Source organism: Stegastes partitus, unplaced genomic scaffold, assembly GCF_000690725.1.
Source record: "Stegastes partitus isolate 25-593 unplaced genomic scaffold, Stegastes_partitus-1.0.2 Scaffold1445, whole genome shotgun sequence".
Lineage (NCBI taxonomy): Eukaryota > Metazoa > Chordata > Actinopteri > Pomacentridae > Stegastes > Stegastes partitus.
Genome location: NW_007579176.1, coordinates 132,908 through 153,613, shown reverse-complemented (window position 1 = coordinate 153,613; position 20,706 = coordinate 132,908). Strand labels below are relative to the sequence as shown.

Here is a 20,706-nt window from a genome sequence, read left to right as displayed (position 1 = left end):
TAACTAGGGGCAAGGGTTTTTCAGCTCATCTTGCACATTCCCCTGGAGTACAATAACCAGGAAAAAAAATGTTTGCTCAATAGCTGACTAAATTTACGCTGCGGATCAAAACAACATGAACCGCTGCAGATTTTTATTCTTTAAAGCACGAGTAAAAAAAAAAAAAACCTCTGGATGAAAAAAAAAAAAAAAAAAGAGTCTCCTTTGGGCCAGACAGGCTGTAATGGCTGACAGCCTAAAACTCTTTCTTTATAGAAAGATCATATATTTTTCATCACAGAAATGCTTTGAACTCAAGTGTGGGGTATCATTTCAACTTCTAAAGAGCCTCAGTGTCACCCGAGAATGCCGCTGCTCTGACTTGGGCTTCCCCAAGCAAGCAAGTTGCATCGAAAACCCTGTACAGACACAAATTTAGACAGTAAATACAAACGCACAAACCAGAGAAAAAGAGTATTACATGATACACACTTACTATATAAACAGTTATACGAGCAGCGGTAGGAATAAAAAACAGAAATTCCTAATTTTTTGCTTCATATTCTGCTTCTTCCTTTCGACCTCACAGGGGAATCATTACTTGTAGCCTTCTAAATATGCATGCGGTTAATTATGCATCTTGTTATCACTGGCTAATCTGCATAGGACTCTCATGTATAAAGTCCCTCTCATTACCATTCAGAAGGCCACCTCACAGGTGCGCTGAGTAAATATACAACACACTGTAGCTGATCAAAAAACAAAAACACACACAAACCACAAGTTAATAAACAGGAGCTGGAGAAGCACAACCAGACACGGGCATATTCAAACACTCATGGAGACATGTTCAAACAAGCACGGCCACATAAGCGTGCTCACTCGAGTGTATAGATTCCTGGAAAAACGTGCAGCGGATGCCCACCGCAAAAGCAGACACATTATGCAACCCCCGCTGACAGAAGGTCCAGGTTTCCCTCGTACGGATGGCAGTTTGGTCTGTGCCAACTCATTAAGAACACAGCTGGCCACGAGGGTTGGAGTGGGGGTACGAACACAGGGGTCGCTCAGATAAGTGTCTGATTCGATTTTCGCTAAAAGCTGAAGAATACTGAAAGCTCTTTGTGACATGCTACGTGTCTTCAATATGAAACTTGTTTAAGCCTAATTTCAACCGAAGCAAACTAAGCGCATGTGCTTTGCTGTATCTTATTATGCTTGTGTGTGTGTTTCTTCTTTTACTGCGAATGGAGAATTCAACACTCGGAGCTGAAGCCCCTCTGTAGTCTTCCACCCTCTGCAAAAAAATACCAACATCTTTTTTTTTCTCATCCACTGTAGACTTGTTATCTACCACGATACGTTCTACTGAGCCTGCAAAGTTTAGCAGCAAGCGAAGCCGGAGACTAATTACTTGCTGTGAAGCATGATTCAAAGGCTAATAATAATAATAATAAAACAGAAATAAACAACAAGGGACTCACTCAGGTTCCATTTCAGGCCGGTCGTAGTTGTTTGGCAGGGCCCTCCTACAGGAATGAGGCTGCACCAGTCTCCCTCCAGACCCGTGTTCACCTCCAGTCTGTGGCTGCCCTGCTGGCACACAGCATGAATGTGACAACGGATTAGTATTCATCTGCGTGTATACGTATACGGATGTGTATGAAAACAATGAGAAAACAAGCGCGGGGCGAGACTTCTTCAACTTTTTCAGCCCCAACTGAGAAGCTTCTCCACGCAGGGCTCATTAAAATAAATTATTGCTCTTGTCAAAGCTGCAGCCCATTTTCAGTTCCTACCAACGCTTAAAAAGAAGACCTTGCCATTTTGAATTATGGTCCATTTTAAAGCGTGTTATGAGGAGTCAAAAGATTTTTGTACTGACACCCATAACTGTACTAAAAACCAGCTTCAAACTTAAAAAAAAAAAGTACAGTTATGAATACTTCACTTGAAGTTAAGAGGCAGTGAATACCGTAATGTATTTTAAGGTTTTAGAGGGAACAATATATATCTGGAGAACAGTTGGCAGGGTTAACGTGTATCTCCCAGTGGTGTCTGAAAGATAGATGAAGAAAAGTTTCTGAGAGGAGTGACATTTCATAAAGTGCTCTACAAAAAGAATAAACATGAACAAAACTACAAAATGTCACAGCATCCCTTTGAGAAAGTAGGACTAGGAGACAAAAAAGCAAGAGAATTACAGTGTAGGTGGAAGGCAGTGTCCAACTCTTCAGGCTGAATAATGACTTTGCTCTGAATGCAGCGGTTATAATAAAGCCTGGAACATAAAAAGGTCAAAACAAAGTTTCTCTCATTCATAGTGTACAGAAAAAAAAAAAGGACGACACAAAGAAACGCCACGGTCTCATTACAGCACAAACACATGTACTTGGTGAGGAAGCGCTGTGGCTGCATAAAGCAAAAAGCCCTGATATTTAATAATTACAAGACAAACATTTTGAATATCTTCTGGTACGTTAGCTCATGCTGAAATACAAAGACAAAAAAAAAATAAAAATGTTGACAGCCTCAACCTACATCAATCATCTGAAAGAATCATACAGACAAACGCAGCAAATACACACAAACACACACAAGTGAGAGTTTGAAACCTTTAAAATGTGACATGTTTAAAGTCGAGTTCTCTTTTGCTTGGCTTCCTGGAGGTTCAGGGCCAGAGGGAAGGAATGGTGGGAAAATTCTAAGCTTTGGAGATGTTGGTGTTCAAGAAACAACCCCGAGGTTGTTTTCTATACATAAACACGCTGTCTTTGTGTAAATGTGTCAGAGTGACACAGTGTAAGAAGAACAGAGGGGAAAAAAGAGAGCTAATGCACATGTACCTACACGAGTGCACACATATGCAGGAGTGGCTTGTATGAAGCACAGCAAACACGCTGATGATGTTACTGTATATTACTGATATGCTAAGAGTGTTTTCAGATTCCCTTTGTGTTGAATCTACCATCATTTGGTTTTAGCTGAAAATCTTGCTGTAAAAACAAGCTCGCCACAAGCATATCTGCATAGCAATGATAGAGAATTTGGAAAAAGAAATATTAAAAAAGGGCAAATATTTGAACCATGTAAAATGCAAATGTGAAGCAGCAGAACTCTGGTGCTCAGATCTGTCTGATGCGTGTAGTATTGATCGAGGTTGCGTTGCATAATTCGCCTTTCTCAAATCAGACGGTGCCGATTTTTCAACATATTTATCTTGCTGCCTTTCAGATGGCTGCAAGGATTTAATGAGGTGAATGAGAAGCTTTGGATGCAGCATCAAGCAGCTGTGGACAACAGCTACTGTAAGAATCACTTATAATAATTTATAGATCAATGCAGAAGGCTTTACCAACGTTTCTACTTCAACCAAAATAAATACAATGTTTCTGTGCGCATTTGCGTTCATCCGCTGGCTCGGCAGCAACTAATTAAAAGTGTTTATTTACATTTTGGGCTTTATTCAGTCATTGCCGCATATTTGAGTATTTAGTTGGCTTTTGCTGATAAAATCACCCAAGTGGCAGCAGATTGACAGATATAGTTCTGAGACGTCTGTTCTCGGCGCACAGTCTTCCATCTCCCACCTGTTCGCTCGTCTACACCCACTTATGCCTTGTGCACTTTGCACTTGGCACCAAAATACCAAACAGATGCGCAAGGTCAGAAAACTACCAAACTGTCAGAGCGCATCAAAAATATTTAACCATCACGTTGGAATATAACAAAAGTCCTGTATTTGTTGCTCTGAGTGATTCATTTCAGTACAGAACAGACGATACCAGGCCAGTTCTTTACCTGTTGTTTATATTTATTTCGTATTTGAATGCCACGCAAACTTGCTCCAGCACACAAGTTGGAGGTGAGTTACATATTTTAGGCATCACACTTTATCATTTAAATCAGCTCCTGCGCTGACAAGTTTCACTCCTCAAAAGGGCAGCAGGTAAACAAGCTTGTAGCTCTGACCCGGAGTGTGTGCGTGCGTGCGCGAGGATGATTTATAGCGTGGATTGGGCTGACACAGTGTTGTGCATTGTGCGTCCCACAACACAGAGAGCAGGCTTTCTCAAGCATCTTCAGGGGCTGGGATACTAATTTAAGTAAATGTGGCTCCGCTTGGCCCTCCGACCGAGACTCAACGGAGCACAAAGCAGGAGAAAAACAAACCAAGAACATGAACTCAGTGCAACTTCTTTTTTTTTTGTGTTTTTTTCACATTCAATTTGAGTAAATTTAGCACTATCGTGGGACTTAGACTGATTAAAACATCTTCTTGTCGTGTAGGGGGAAAAAAAAACTTGCAACCCTTACAGTGTCCCTACCCATAATTTAATAAAAGACATGAGAATTATGCAATGCCCTGAGCCAGCTATAGAAAACACATGACTTCTGCAGATTTCCCAAAGATAGAATAATAATACTGAGACACCTCATTTGGGAGGCAAAAGCTAAAACAAACAGACACAACCCTGATTAAGTCAGAACATATTTGTGACTCTGACATGCCCTGATTTAATTAAGAAGCATATCTTGCTCAGTTTCTAAAATGTGTAGGTTTAATAAGATGTATTTCTAAGTAAGTTTTAAGGCCATATTTTCAGAAGGCATAATCTCCACTTGTTAAATTAGCTAAACAGATGGTCTTCATTTTTTTCTCGTCCGCATGTGTTCCGTGTGTGCACAGAACGACTCTGTAGGTATTGATTGTAGCACCAAATCCCGAAGCAAAGCACGTAACGAAGCTGTGATTGTGCGGAATACGGGTGGTGAGGATATTTGGCAAAAGTTGTAAACACTTCAATTACAGATGTAACTTGAACAAATAGCACCGGGCCCTTCGAAGGTTGCGTTCACCTTCATGTACAGGCGTCTGCGTTCATCAGTCGCTGGCGAATTGGAGCCGCGTTGACAAACGAGCTTAATTTACCCTCACTGAAGTAAGATTAATTGGAGGTGTCGAGGTATGAAGCAGCAAATGACAACACGCCTTTGGAATAATGACAAGAAGTAGGGAGAGAGTGTATGAGGGAGAGGTTTACTTAAGGTATTACAAGGTGTCATCAGGAAGTGTGACAGTTAGTTGTTTGTCCCAAAGACCTCGCAAATAAACAGCACGGAGGGGGGGAGAGAGAAAGAAAGAAGGGCTATGAAAGAGCAGCGTGGGTCCCAATTGGCGGCCGCTCAGCCCACTTGTAAACTCAATCAACTGAGAAACATGAGAAAGTGGCTAGCATTGAGGAAAAAAAACAATTCTGGAGCATCAAAAGAGAGTCTCGCTCTCTCATTCACAACAGCAAATTGGGGCACCATAAGAGCAGAGAAGAGTGCGTCTGTGCTTGTGTGTGTCTTGAAGTGATTACTTAACAAAGAAACAAAGTGTTCAACACTCCAATCAAGGTGGAAGCAGAGCGAGGAAAAGAACATTTTTTTTTGAGCGAGAATGGAAAATGAATAGAAGAACGGGGCAAAGGGGTGATTAGAAGGGCTGGTAGATGTTACAGCCGGAGAGCTGGATTTTGGTCTTGTGTGGAGAAAATATGCTCTGGGTCTGCCTCTGTGTGTGTGTGGTGTTTGTGTGCAACATAAAAGAAAGACACAGTCCACCTTTAGGGAAATACTGGGGAACTGACATTTTAAAAATTCAAGGATAGATGCACCAATTTATTCAGCAGTATGCATGTAGGATTTTTAGCTTGTATTTCTTGCATGCATGTGAAACAATGGTCAGCTGGCTCTGTAGCTCAACAGACAGAAAGCTAACGGGAAAACGATGGCTGGGATGACAGTAGTAGTCTATGGACACTGTGAATAGATGACTCTCCTACTCCCAAAGGGAAATTTACAATCCACTCACGGGTCTCAGTAGATATGCCAAGCTCGTTTCCTGTATGATCAACAGGGGGAGCGGAGTCATGGACAGAGCGTGGTGGAGGGTCTCAACCGATGCCATCGTCTGGTCAAATCTACCTGCCAGACCGCCCAGGGTCACTATCGTATCCACCTGGAAGGACAAACAGAGTTTATTAAGACACCAAATAATGCTGTGGTTTAATAAATTGGTCTGGTTATCGGGCAGGATGCTGCTATTTGCTTCACTAAAGCACCATGAGATTAGTTTTTGGCAAAGTGACAGAGGTGGCTGCAGGAAAAACAAAAAAAGACAGAAAATAAAATCCAAATATACACATTGTGACAAACAGTTTGCTAATTGTTGGATGGCAGCCTTCTTTTAGGAAAAATGCATGAATCCATAAATACATCAGGAAATGTTTAAGCTTTGTAGATGGACGAATTGTGTAATACATGTGTTTAATAGAATTACAACACGATTTTAAAGCATTCTTCAGAAAAAAAAAAGTAGAAGTAAAAGAAAACTAGAAGACTTTGGTAGCTCTTTTTAAGAAGGGAGTGTGGAATATGAAAAATACAAAATTTTAGTTGTAAAATTTGGTAATGTTTGGCTAAAATCTGTCAATATACGTTTTGTAGATATAAATAGCACAAAAAGAGCTTTATAAATGCAAGACCGCAGACGCTGATAAGTATTTTATCCCAAAGTTCCTGTCAACTACCACAAGTTCCTTTGCGAAGTTGAAGAAACACATCTGATAACATGAACATGAATTAAACGCACCCAACATAAACAGCCCTTGTAGCCAAAACATCATATTTCTCTGGATATCAGAGGTTTAAAGTTGTTCTTAAAACATTAGAAACACAACAATATACCACAAGTGGTTTCTTGCTTTATTTGTTACGTACGATTTATTATGAGCTTTTTAAAAATAATTTTTAATCGGCTTTGGAGCACTGTATGAACTCTAGTCCCACAGACAAGCTGGAGAAGATTGCCCTTGGAGTTTTTATGCGATTTGTTGACAATAACAAAAAATATATAATACAGAAATCTTAATCATTTAACAAAAGGAGCAGAAAACAAACAAGTGCAACAACAAAAGCCTTTGGGATAAGCAAGCTTTAAAAGGAACAAGCAGCAAGGACACCGACATTAGAGAAAGAAACAAGATGGAGAACAGATAAAAAAATAAAAAATAAAAAATCAGTGGCAGATCAAAGAATGAATGTGGGCCATTAAAACGAGGGTAAACAAAATCAGTCTCTGGAATTAAGAGGTGGACGTGCTAAAAGCAAATCAAACGAGCTAAGTGGATTACCTATACTAACACCATTTCCTGCAACCTCAGAGCTGGAATAAGGTTCTTCTTAACTTTGAGCCAGCAGTTCACTTACAGTAAGTACCATATTTACAGCTCTCAGCAGTTATATCCTTATACAAAGTCCCTGAGCAGTCAAGCGCCGGCGCTGACAGCGTTTAAACCCAACAGAGTCTAGAGGGCAAAGGCGCTGTCAGCGGCTGACGACTGACAGTCACACCAGCATGGAAAATGAACCAAATGCCATCAATCACAAACACTGCAAATGAATAGCAAAACAAACAAAGCGCGAGACGTGAAATTATTTTCTATTACATCCTCTGATGTCGACTAGTTCGCATCGGTTCCAGCTAAACATTAGTAGCATACGGCTTCCAGGAGTGTGCAGTTCCTTTCCCCGTTTAACAATTAAAGTTAAAAAATAAATAATAAAAAAAGGAGTGTGAAATTTGTTGACTTTTTCTTTTTTTTACCATATTAAACAATGAAACATTTAAGCATATTTAAAACAGTGCCTACAGAGACGCCACAAGGAAAATTTGCTTTTTCAATCATTTACAAGAATAAGAATAAGAACAAGAATACCAAGTAATACACTTCTGAATAAAAACTACGCACACTCTTTACTCTAATATTACCCGTTTTAGTAGAAATAACTTCCTGTAGGTACTTTACATTTCTTGTCTTGCCTGTTTCAAATCCTCCCACGACATTTCAGTCGTATTCATATCTGGGCTTTGACTAGGCCGTTGCATAACCCACTATTTCTTCCTTCTGAGCCATTCCTTGGTGGATTGGCTAGTGTGCTTAGGATCATTATCCTGTTGAAAGGTCCACTTCCGGTTCAACTTACAGACAGATGGTCTCACAATATCTTCAAACACTCTTTGATATGGTGCAGGATTCAGTCCCCCAGTCCCTGAGGCAGCGAAGCAACCCTGAAAGCACAACGCTTCCACCAAAATGCTTCACAGTTGGTATGAGATTCGTCTTCTGTAAAGCTATCTTTTATCTGTGCCAAATATGTTTATCGTCACTGTGACTAAGCAGATCTATCTTTTATTTGTCTGTCCACAGCATATTATTCCAAAAGGCCTGCCTTTGTGGTCACTGAAAAACTGTATAGTTGCTCTAATGTTCACAGATATTTCCTGTTTCACCTTTCATGCAGGTCAGTTCTCATTCTGATTGTAGATGCATACACTTTGACCCCAATAGCTGCAGAGTTTCCCGCAGACAGTGCGGCAAATGATCGGCTTTATGGCGGTCGTTTGAAATCCTCGAGTCTTGTAGACCATTATCTTACAGCGGAATGATTCATTTCAAATAATTTGGGGAACTTTTTCAACCTCTTGCAGGACTCATGATCATAGTTTCTGGAGGCCTTGGAGAGCTCTTTAGAAATGTGCATGATGATACCACACACAGCAAACAGGCCAGTACCAGCATCAGCACCTCTGTTTGAGTATATCATGTTTAATAATAAACAGGTCCACAGAGCGCATGTTTGATTGCTTAAGTTTTCAAAAAGGACATATACATATAGATGCACATATTTCTTCAAATGACTGTAAAACCGTTCCCAGCAGAGCTACAGTCATTTGATATAACAACATGTTCTTTTCTGTGTGTGCGCATGCATTAATCCATTTTAAATTACAGCACAGGAAACTCCTGCAGTGTCCCTTCGTCACTCAGAGAAGCATTTTCATTTCCCGTTGACTTGACGACAATGAGCAATTACTTTGGCGCGTTCCAACATTCGACAACACGGAACACAGTCCAGATTAGAGGCGCGCTTTGGTTCATAACGGCAACGCAATTTACCAAACTAAATGTGTCGTAACTAACTTCCAGCCTCGGGAGATGCAGTTAAAACAAACACAAAAAAAAAAAAAAAGCAAGAGCTGAGATTGAGGTTATTTCAACATCTGGCTGACACCCCCGCATGCAGAGACGTCGCCTGAACTGTAAACAACAACACTTGGTAAACAAACTCCCCTCTGAGAGCGAGAGAGAGAGAGAGAGAGATGTTACAAAGGAGTAAAACATGCACATCTTGCTGTCAAATCTGTTATTTAATAAAAATTGAAAAAAAAAAAAAATCTAAAACTCATTGCATTGACCTACACAGAACATTCCATTCATTTATCACTCCACATGTTGAACTAACACAAGAGCATCTTTAGGAATATGTCCTTTCTGGCTCTGCTCTTAAACTGATAAGGTTGAATACATATTTATTAATTTCACTGTGTGTTCACAAATTCTAATGAAAACCTACACCCACAATGCTTTAGTTTAACTTTCCAGCTTCGGTTCGGTTTACAGTTCACAGCCCCGAGGCTGTTTGTTCCTACAAGTGATGTAAACCCTGAATAAAAAATGGTTTAAAAGGCTCAGTAACTTCCAAAAAAAATAGAAAGTTGGGCAGTAGCTTTTAGCAACCATTACTCATACAGGAGTATGTAGTGCATTTGTTGGGAGCTATTTTTAGACAGACTAATACACATTGGGTGCCCCATTTACAGCAGCACCAGGACTGTGTCACCCAGTGTGCCAGTGTGGCTCATCAATGTGTGTGTTTTTTTTTTTTTTTTGAGAACAAAGCAGCTCTGTGAGACGGAGGAATAAGCTATACCAATTCACTTTAGGGAGTTGGGTTTTTTTTTTTTTCTCTTTACTTCCAATTTATTTTTCAAAAATAAAAATGTAGAAAAACTGCTCCATGTATCCTTTGTTATTGCTCACTGCCAACAAATTCTTATATAATTCGTAAACACAAGAGCGCCCTGACAGGACCGAGCTGCTACCAGAGGGAAAAATGAAAGAGGGGTAGAGGGACCGAACCAACAGTGAGCGCAATCAGCGAAGTTCAAAATTCACAGCAAGGTGACGAAACTAGAGGACACAAAAGAAAGTAAAGAATGATGAAAGAGAACAAGGAACAATGACTACAGGAAAGAAAAAAAAAAGTGTATTGTGTTTGAACCTCCAATGATACACCAACTTGCTCAATCTTCACTTTCCATCAGCGCTTCTGTTGTGTCGGCTACGCATATCAAACGCTATATGACTGTATGAATTTTTATTTGTTCCTATTTCATGTTTGTTTACCAAAAACAAACCGAGAGAATCTCACGACTGAATGAAAAAAAAAAGTTTGACAAGACGGCCGTGCAGATCCGGGCCGTTCCGTCTCCTGATTGGCTGAGGGAACCGGAGCGGAGTGAGGCTGCCTCAACAAAAAAAAATTTGCGTCCATTTATTGAGGTTGATGAACAGATAAGCGGAGAAAGAAAATGAAAACAGTGGCTGCAACAGTGAGGCAAAGAGAGGGAGAAGCTAACTAGGCAGAGCTGTGAGAAGACAAACCCCATCACACACACCAGATGTTGGGATACACACAAATGTGCACGTCAACAAGTATGTACCAAAAAAAAGTAGACGTACACAGTCACGCATAAAAACTACACTTTCACACACACACTTTTCAGAGAGGCATAAAGACATTTATATAAATATATATGCATGCAAACAAACAAACACATGCTCATCTACCCGCCATAATCCTCTGATGCCATTCTTGGGGATTTCACCCAACACAATACGAGATAAATTCTCTAAATTGAGCGCTAAGCTGTGTGGAGGAAAACATTCGGGGGCTAATACGTTGAATTTTAAAAGCCAAAACAGCACAATGCTCGGTAATCTGCAGATCACCCTGTTATTATTTCATTTTCGCATTTAAATCATTTGAACGGCCTAAGTGGATGGAAATTAGCGAAGGTGAGAGAATATGACAACGCTTGACATTAAATCTTTAGAAATAAGTTTTGTGTAACCTGTTTTAAGAATGGAAGGGGAACAAAAAGTTAAAGCGAGAGCTGGAGTGGGTGAAGAAAAGAGGGACAAAAAAATCCTGGCAAACAAACAAAAAAGTCATCATCAGCAACTCTTACAGCGCATCAAAAACTGATTGCTAGGCTCCTATCTCTTGCAGGCAGAGAGACGGACAAACACTCAGCGCCGGTTCAAAGGCAGATTAAATATTAGGCGGGTTGAGGAAAAAAAAAAAAAGACCCATGGAAAGGAAGGACAAAAGTATATCTTCTCTTAAAGCCTGACACCAAAAAAAAAGAGGGAAAATACACAATGTGTCAACACATGTACATACGATATGAAGTGCATGTTTGCATGTCAGTGAGTGTCTTTCATTAGCTTAGAGATGTGAAGTGATTGCGACACTTGGCTGTGATTGGAGCAACACTCCAGAAATTCGAACGGAGAAAAAATAAATAGAAAAAAGGACGACAGAGGAAAGAGGAAGGCCAGAAGGAAGAGAGATAAACAGACAAACCACAGCGTCCCATGGCGCCACTCATCTTAACAACGATCGCTGCTAGAATTCTTGAAATTAAACGTATATTGTTTACTGCATATTTTGCTCATGTTAGGGACCTTCTGCGCGCTCCAGCTGACATTTTGAGAGTCGGAATGGAAATTGAATCAATCTCTGGATCAGATCACTGTGTGTGTGTGTGTCTGGCTCTGCAGCAGCTGGCTGGGCATGGGGCTCCGATCTGACTGGCTGCTCATTCCAGACTTTTAGATATTGGGGGTTGTTAGGGAAATGCTTTACACTTTGAACAGATCACAACAAAAGTTAAGCATTTCGTTTCAGAAGAATCGCACTTTGCATTTTTGTGTGCAGGTGTAAATATGGCTCATATTATTCCAATGATATTTTTCAGCCGTTGTTTCTTCGGGGTACGCTGTGTGAGCGTGAATGTTCTTTTCCTGCAGAGATATTGTTTCATATCCATACACCCACACACGTTCGCACAAGGGATTTGCCACCAGTAAACCGCAGTCCAGCACTGCTGACCTTTGAGCACCTCATCTTAGGTACCTGAGGACTGAATGCCGCGTTTGAGGGCACTAAACACTCACGGATTGAGAGGTTTACTGATTTCTTTTACCCAGTGCTACATCTACCGCTGCTTGTGAAAACATTGTTTTTGACACTGATAAGCAGAACAAAGTAGCTCCAATAAAGAAACAGATCCACATTTTGGGAAATGTGCTTCGTTTCCAAGAGGAAACAAGAGGTAACTGAAAAAACTTCATGTATGTCTCCCACATATGAAGCTGGAGCCAAGAGACGGTTTGCCTAAGGGATAATAAAGGGTAGGCGTAAGTAATGAATACTAAATAACACATTGTATTTTCCTAATTTAATGCACAAAAAACTAAGTTTAGCTATCATATGCTGGACTAGGAAGTCACTGCCTCATACAAGAAGTAATACTATTTCTTTTTAGTTTATGAAGGAATTAAACACACAACATCCATCCATCCATCAATTTATTATCTATACACCACTTAATTCTCACTAGGGTCGTGGGGCCGACTTAGGGTGAAGGCAGGGGACACCCTGGACAGGTCACCAGTCTATTGCAGGGCTACACTTAGAGACAGACAACCAAGCACACTCACATTCACACAATTTAGAATCACCAATTAACCTTAACATGCTTTTGGACCTTGTGGAAGAAAGTCGGAGAACCTGGTGAGAACCCACGCTGCACGGGGAGAAAGATTCCGGGTGTCCGCACCGGGATGGGTACCGGCGACCTTCTGGCTATGAGGCAACGATGCTAACCATTGAGACACCTTGCAGCACAACACACAACATATTAATATATATATATTAATAAATAAGATACATGTACGATGCAGACTACATGATATTGGCATTAAAATAGCTTGACTAGAAAGATGTAGACCATTGAGACCGTAAATGAGAGACGGGCAGAGAAACAGTTCGTTTATCCAGATTTGACAACTGATGTAGTATCGAGGATACCTGACTCACAACTTCCTGACAAAGAGACGACCATGTCAGAATTCCTCTTCCGTTGTGTGGTAACTAATATGAGGCCAACACTTTACATAGAGAAGGGGGCTAAAGGGAAGACAATCCACCTTATACTTCTTTGTGTGGCCTACAAAGGAACCCAGAGCCATCTTTTCTTTTTTTGTTTGGTCGAACACAAGACAGCAAGTATCACTACAGGCATTGTTTGTTTGTTTGTTTGTTTTTTTACATTCTTGTTTCGGGTAGTTGGGTACTGGCACCTTCTTCCAGATGACATTGTGCAGTTTGTGAAGATGGGTAGCTATGATTCACTACAAATAAGGGCAGCTGTGGCTCAGCTGGTAGAGCAGGTTGTCCTCCAGTCGCAAGGTTGGCGGTTCAATCCCCCGCCCCTCCACAGTTGAAGTGTCCTTAACGCTGAACCTGAAGCTGCTCCCAATGGCAGCGCCTTGCATGGCAGCTCTGTCACCATTGGTGTATGAATGTGTGTGAGTGAATGAGAGACACATTGTTAAGCGCTTTAGATAAAAGCGCTATATAAATGCATACAAAATAAACAAATTGTAAAAAAAATAAAAAAAGAGGCAATATTTCATAATATAAATATGAGTCATGGTCTATAATAAATAAATAAAAAATACATCTTCTAACCTTCTTCTTTTTTAACACGGTAACATGTAACTTGTTACTGTGATAAAAGACAATAAAGTGTAAAAACAATAAAATTACAACAAAATTACCGATAACAACAACAATAATAATATAATACATTTATAATGGATTAAAATCATACTTTGACTGCTTACATATATGACACATTGATGAAAACACATTCATTCAACATTTTTGTTGTGAAAATTTCTGTAATTATATAAAGATCATTTTCATTTAACAATAGTCACCAACTGTAATGAATTTTAACAGGTTTATGTATTAAATAGAACGGAAACATTTGAAAAATGTAATTAAATTTGCAAATGTATTTTTTTTAACCAATTTATGTTTAAAAAAAAATCAATAAATGGTTATGGTTATTCACATTTTCAGGTTTTGAATATATTTTTTCATTGGACTTGTAATGTCTCAGTCTATTTCAGTAATTTTACTGACATTTTTGAGTAACCACAAATGTCAAGTACGATGGAAAAATTATGAGAATTTCTGACTGTTTTTTTTTTTTTTAACAGTCACCAACATGTAATCTGTCCAGCGTCTGAGTCAAGTCACAGCAAGATTGTATGACTCTATAAACACCTAATGTGACACAGTGACCATCTTATCAGACAAAAAATATTGTGCAGTCGGAACCTGGCATTAGAGGTTGCAGGTGGGCAGATATTTCTGGCTTTGGGTAAAGCCAGGGTAGCTGCTTCCCACTGCTCCCAGTGTTTATGCCAAGCTAAGCTGACTGTTTTCTGGCCCAAGCTTCATTTATAACAGACGGATATGAGTGGTACAGATCTTTTCCTCTAACTCTTGGCAAGAAAGTGAACGAACACATTTCCCCAAAATGTCAAACTTTTCCTTTAAAAATACATCTAAAACACAAATATCAGGCATAATTCAAAACCATGCAAGAATGACACCATCAGAGAATGAGTGCTGTGCAATTTACCTGCAACTGTCGCTTCCGAATCTCCTCCACCATGACTGCGAGGCACTTGGTGAAATCTGTTAGATCCTGGTCAGCGGTTTCTATCAGCCTGCACCCCTGCTCACATAGAAGAAAAATGGCACACACACACACATACACACGGGCAACAAAACACAATCAGATGGATGTACACATACACAGATAGGGAAACAAATACCCTGGTGGAGATAAGGGATACAGGAATAAGAGTACAGAAAAACAGAAAGGGATAGAGAGATGGAGAGAGGTATAAATCAGTGTTTTAGTGGTGTCTGGCTGTCTGTGGGTTGTGTTGCTGAATAATGTAAAGGTTCCAGTCAGTGGCCCTAAACTACAGCATCCAGGTAAACAACAACGCTTCGGCTTTCTCTCTCCACCGTGTCACTTTCCTCCAAAAACGCACCAACTTCCCTATTTCACTCGTGCGCGCACACACACACTGCAGTCGGTTCACACAAACTTGCTTTCTGTGCTCTGTTTGATCCCATCCATCCTCCCTCTGCTCCACTCTTCCGTCATCCCTCCATTCCTGCCTCTCGTTTTTCTCTCCCTCACTCCCTTGCGGATGCTTTTCTGTTCTCTCTCTTCCATTTATGCAGAATTATTCACCGTTTGCAACAAATCTCTGAAGGAATGCCTCAAACTTTCCCATTGTTCTACTTCAAAAGCATTACCATAACAGTCAGTTCTCTCTCACGGAAAAAGGAATTGCTCACTTTTTTTTTCTTCTTTTTTTTTTTAGGCAACCTGTGTGATATTTGTGAAAAGGGTCTAATATTACAGACAGTTACAGAGAAAAGGGAAAATGGGTGAAAGGAAAAAAAAGGAGAGTGACACAGCTGAAGGCATCCTATAGTGTGGGATGTGTGTGCCAGCGAGTGATAATGTGTGTGTAGTTGTGTGTACACATGATAAAGCAGTGGATGTGCATTTTCAAACTGTAAACAGTGTGCATCGGTGATCAAAGTGACGCAGAGCGACACAGCACAAAGATCACACAGGCGCTGCATTTCTTGTTATCACAGTTGTGTGTGTGTGTATGTGAGTGTGTGCGCGTGTGTGTGTGTGCGCGTGTGTGTGTGCATGCGTGTCAGACTCACCCTGTGTTAATTATTTATTGAACCAAGCTTGTGGTTTGACATTTTGCTTGCTATAAACAATAGGAAGTCCACTTTATCAAATAATTTGCATATGACCTTGGACATTTTGGCCTAAATATGCCTACATGAACAAGTTTCTTGCACACAGCTGGGGACACACAGAGTACAGACCATGATGTAAGATGTCGCCAGAGGACTCAGGAGAAACCCTGTTTGTACCTGGACTGTCTGATGTTGAATCTGCAAAACTTATCGTGTCGCTTGCAAAAATGCAGAATATCAAAATGATATCCCTATAACAACAATCACTATCATCTTGCCTGTTACCCTTCTGCACTAGTTGTTACCCCTTTGATGTCTTGAATGATATTGTCTTCTCAAAAAAATACCTATTTGTAAAAATTAATATTATTGTTTACTTTGCATGTAGATTTGTCAAGCTAATGAATTGGTGCATTCAACCTTTTTTTTTTTAAGTGGTTTTTAAGTGAGGGAAGAGGGGGTTCCTTTTATTTCTTTCACACCGTTGCCAACTGCTTGCTCAAAGGAAGTCCAGAGGGAACTGGATTGTTGGTTTCTCTGTTTAAATTTGTAAGGTCTATACCTTACTTTGCTAAGCACTGTGTGATAACGGGTTATAAACTGCACTATACAAATAAAATTGAATTGAAATTGTATTGAATTGTTCAATGTGAGGTTTAGAGGCGAGCTTAGGTTTCTACTACCCTGAGAAATTCTACTCAAGGCAACAAAGTTTGTGCTGTTATGAATAAAGAGGCATGAAGCCATTAGTATAAGACAAAATACACCCATTGGCCACAACACCAAAACCACCAAAAGCTAAAGCGAATATCACTGATCGTCTTGTTATAATGCAAGGTTTTGCTGGTAAAAATTTGGTCCTGGCAATAATGTGGATGTTACTTCTTTGTTACTGGACAGTTGTGCCCCAATAGTTGAGGCTCTGGGGGATCAAGAGGTCAGAGGTTCAAGCCTCAGTGCCACCAAACTGCCACTGTTGGGCTCTTGAGTGAGGCTCTTAACCCTATGTGCTCCAGGGCGTCTACCCTGACTGACCCTGCGCTCTGACTCTTACTGGGACAAGCGAACAGGGAATTCCACAGAGCTGTAATGTTTTGTGGCAAATAAAGGTTTCTTCTTTGACTCTGACATGTACCATCCACTGAAATGTCTGTCTGGATTATCAGTCATCGAGGTCATGGTAATCCTTAGACCTATACATATAAGGGAAAGGAGAGCCACCTCAGTAGGACAAGACTCAGCAGTCCATCTGCAACTAAAAGGTAAGGGACACTCCTTTAAGAAGCAATGAACAGAAACAATGGCTGTTTTGAGAAAGGAGTGAAGGAAGCCATCTCTGACCAGAGGAGAGGGTCTACACAACACCTATCAGGTACTTATAATGCGCTCTTGAGATTTCTTCCCAGAAAGTTTCCCCGCCATTAACAGCTTGTCATATCTGACCTGACCCATTTACCATTCACACCTCAAGGCATGCAAGTCTTAGGTTCCTAACAGGCCATTATTCATGTGATGTAGGGGTGACTCCCCATCAGTCAGTTAGAACTGACGAAACCTCTTAGATGAGAGGTGAAGCATCTTCATGAACCATGAAGAGAAGTCAAGTTGCCTTCCACTGAAATTCTTATGACACCCATCTAGCTGTTGTTGCAGATTAAGCATACCCTCTTAATGACAACAACATCGGCGCCTCACAGGAGGACGATGCACCCTGCCACAGCGATGATTCAGAGCTGTTTTGGTGGAGTGAAGGGGGCCTACAGGCAGACGGTTTTAATGTTGTGGCGAATCTGTGTATATTTCTTTATTACAAATAAAACTGTTCAGGAACAAGAACCTGTATTAGGTTTGCCTGACCGCAGGTGAGAAGGAAGTGAAACGTACCTTAAAAAGTGTGACTCTGAGCACCTCTGTAAGTGTTTTGCAGTGACTAGGTCTTAATGCATCTTGAGAGCGGAGGCAGGCAAAGCTATATGTCTGACTGCACATTTGTACTTATCACTGCAGGTGGATGTCCTGGAGAGTCTCAAGTAATAGAGCTGTTTAACTCCAGACAACTTTGGGTAGTCGTGTATCCACTTGGGCAGCGTGATTTCTGCTCTGTGACTGTACAACGCTGCTCACACTCAGAAAACATGATGTTTTCTCAAACCCAAGCGGAGCTGACGGTTGACCACATGTTGAGTTACTGACGGTTGAGTTGGCTGAGCAGTCGCATGTGCTTATATTGAAGTTCAGAACGAGAAAGGAGTTCATTTTATGCACCTGATCAAGTGATTTTACTCCTTTCCAGCTAAACTAACCCACTAGTATCTACATTTATGTAGCTGTTAGGAGTATACTGAAAAAAATGTAATAAAAAAAGGGCGTCAAACTGCTATAAAACACACCAGAAAATGCCCACATTGTCAGTAACGTCTGCTTGTTCGAATCACTTTGTATTAGATGAAAAACTTGATTTATGGAGTAAACTATAAAACTGAATAGTGTCTTCTTGTGTCTCATGACTGCAACAACTCCTGCCACAGCTACTTGATAAAGTTGCCTCTACGCCAATGTTTTTTAAGAACTCCAGTTGCAAGCTTCAAGGCTTCAGACAGCATTCTTAGATTGAAATAGACAGAAGATATGGAATTCTTTTGTCCAGAGTTTCATATTGTGTTTGTGTGTACATTTGTCTGAGAGGTCTGAGAGTGTGTGTGTGTGTGTGTGCAAGTTTTGTTCCACTCACCTTGTCTGCATAGAAAGCTTTGACCTCAGCAGTAATGGAATCAAAATCCCCGCTGATATAGTCGGGGAGGAAGCTGGATATAAGGATAGAAAGAGAGGGTGAGTGACAGCGCGAGAGGGTTAAGATTGCAAGAAAGACAGAGAGACAGAGAGTGTGAGGTGAAGATAGAAGGGAGAAGGNAGTGTCTTTCATTAGCTTAGAGATGTGAAGTGATTGCGACACTTGGCTGTGATTGGAGCAACACTCCAGAAATTCGAACGGAGAAAAAATAAATAGAAAAAAGGACGACAGAGGAAAGAGGAAGGCCAGAAGGAAGAGAGATAAACAGACAAACCACAGCGTCCCATGGCGCCACTCATCTTAACAACGATCGCTGCTAGAATTCTTGAAATTAAACGTATATTGTTTACTGCATATTTTGCTCATGTTACGGACCTTCTGCGCGCTCCAGCTGACATTTTGAGAGTCGGAATGGAAATTGAATCAATCTCTGGATCAGATCACTGTGTGTGTGTGTGTCTGGCTCTGCAGCAGCTGGCTGGGCATGGGGCTCCGATCTGACTGGCTGCTCATTCCAGACTTTTAGATATTGGGGGTTGTTAGGGAAATGCTTTACACTTTGAACAGATCACAACAAAAGTTAAGCATTTCGTTTCAGAAGAATCGCACTTTGCATTTTTGTGTGCAGGTGTAAATATGGCTCATATTATTCCAATGATATTTTTCAGCCGTTGTTTCTTCGGGGTACGCTGTGTGAGCGTGAATGTTCTTTTCCTGCAGAGATATTGTTTCATATCCATACACCCACACACGTTCGCACAAGGGATTTGCCACCAGTAAACCGCAGTCCAGCACTGCTGACCTTTGAGCACCTCATCTTAGGTACCTGAGGACTGAATGCCGCGTTTGAGGGCACTAAACACTCACGGATTGAGAGGTTTACTGATTTCTTTTACACATCTACCGCTGCTTGTGAAAACATTGTTTTTGACACTGATAAGCAGAACAAAGTAGCTCCAATAAAGAAACAGATCCACATTTTGGGAAATGTGCTTCTTTTCTTTTCCAAGAGGAAACAAGAGGTAACTGAAAAAACTTCATGTATGTCTCCCACATATGAAGCTGGAGCCAAGAGACGGTTTGCCTAAGGGATAATAAAGGGTAGGCGTAAGTAATGAATACTAAATAACACATTGTATTTTCCTAATTTAATGCACAAAAAACTAAGTTTAGCTATCATATGCTGGACTAGGAAGTCACTGCCTCACACAAGAAGTAATACTATTTCTTTTTAGTTTATGAAGGAATTAAACACACAACATCCATCCATCCATCAATTTATTATCTATACACCACTTAATTCTCACTAGGGTCGTGGGGCCGACTTAGGGTGAAGGCAGGGGACACCCTGGACAGGTCACCAGTCTATTGCAGGGCTACACTTAGAGACAGACAACCAAGCACACTCACATTCACACAATTTAGAATCACCAATTAACCTTAACATGCTTTTGGACCTTGTGGAAGAAAGTCGGAGAACCTGGTGAGAACCCACGCTGCACGGGGAGAAAGATTCCGGGTGTCCGCACCGGGATGGGTACCGGCGACCTTCTGGCTATGAGGCAACGATGCTAACCATTGAGACACCTTGCAGCACAACACACAACATATTAATATATATATATTAATAAATAAGATACATGTACGATGCAGACTACATGATATTGGCATTAAAATAGCTTGACTAGAAAGATGTAGACCATTGAGACCGTAAATGAGAGACGGGCAGAGAAACAGTTCGTTTATCCAGATTTGACAACTGATGTAGTATCGAGGATACCTGACTCACAACTTCCTGACAAAGAGACGACCATGTCAGAATTCCTCTTCCGTTGTGTGGTAACTAATATGAGGCCAACACTTTACATAGAGAAGGGGGCTAAAGGGAAGACAATCCACCTTATACTTCTTTGTGTGGCCTACAAAGGAACCCAGAGCCATCTTTTCTTTTTTTGTTTGGTCGAACACAAGACAGCAAGTATCACTACAGGCATTGTTTGTTTGTTTGTTTGTTTTTTTACATTCTTGTTTCGGGTAGTTGGGTACTGGCACCTTCTTCCAGATGACATTGTGCAGTTTGTGAAGATGGGTAGCTATGA

General features: G+C 40.7%; 1 protein-coding gene across 1 annotated transcript in view; it reads right to left on the bottom strand.

Annotated features, from left to right (window-relative positions):
• tpk1 (thiamin pyrophosphokinase 1) overlaps positions 1 to 20,706 on the bottom strand; it is an 81,571-nt gene that overhangs the window by 24,169 nt on the left and 36,696 nt on the right. The window contains exons 7-8 of the mRNA XM_008299671.1: positions 5,840 to 5,986; positions 1,464 to 1,572 (exon numbers count right to left, since the gene is read on the bottom strand). Of these exons, the coding sequence (XP_008297893.1) occupies positions 1,464 to 1,572; positions 5,840 to 5,986 (256 nt within the window). The remainder of the gene's footprint in view (positions 1 to 1,463; positions 1,573 to 5,839; positions 5,987 to 20,706) is intronic.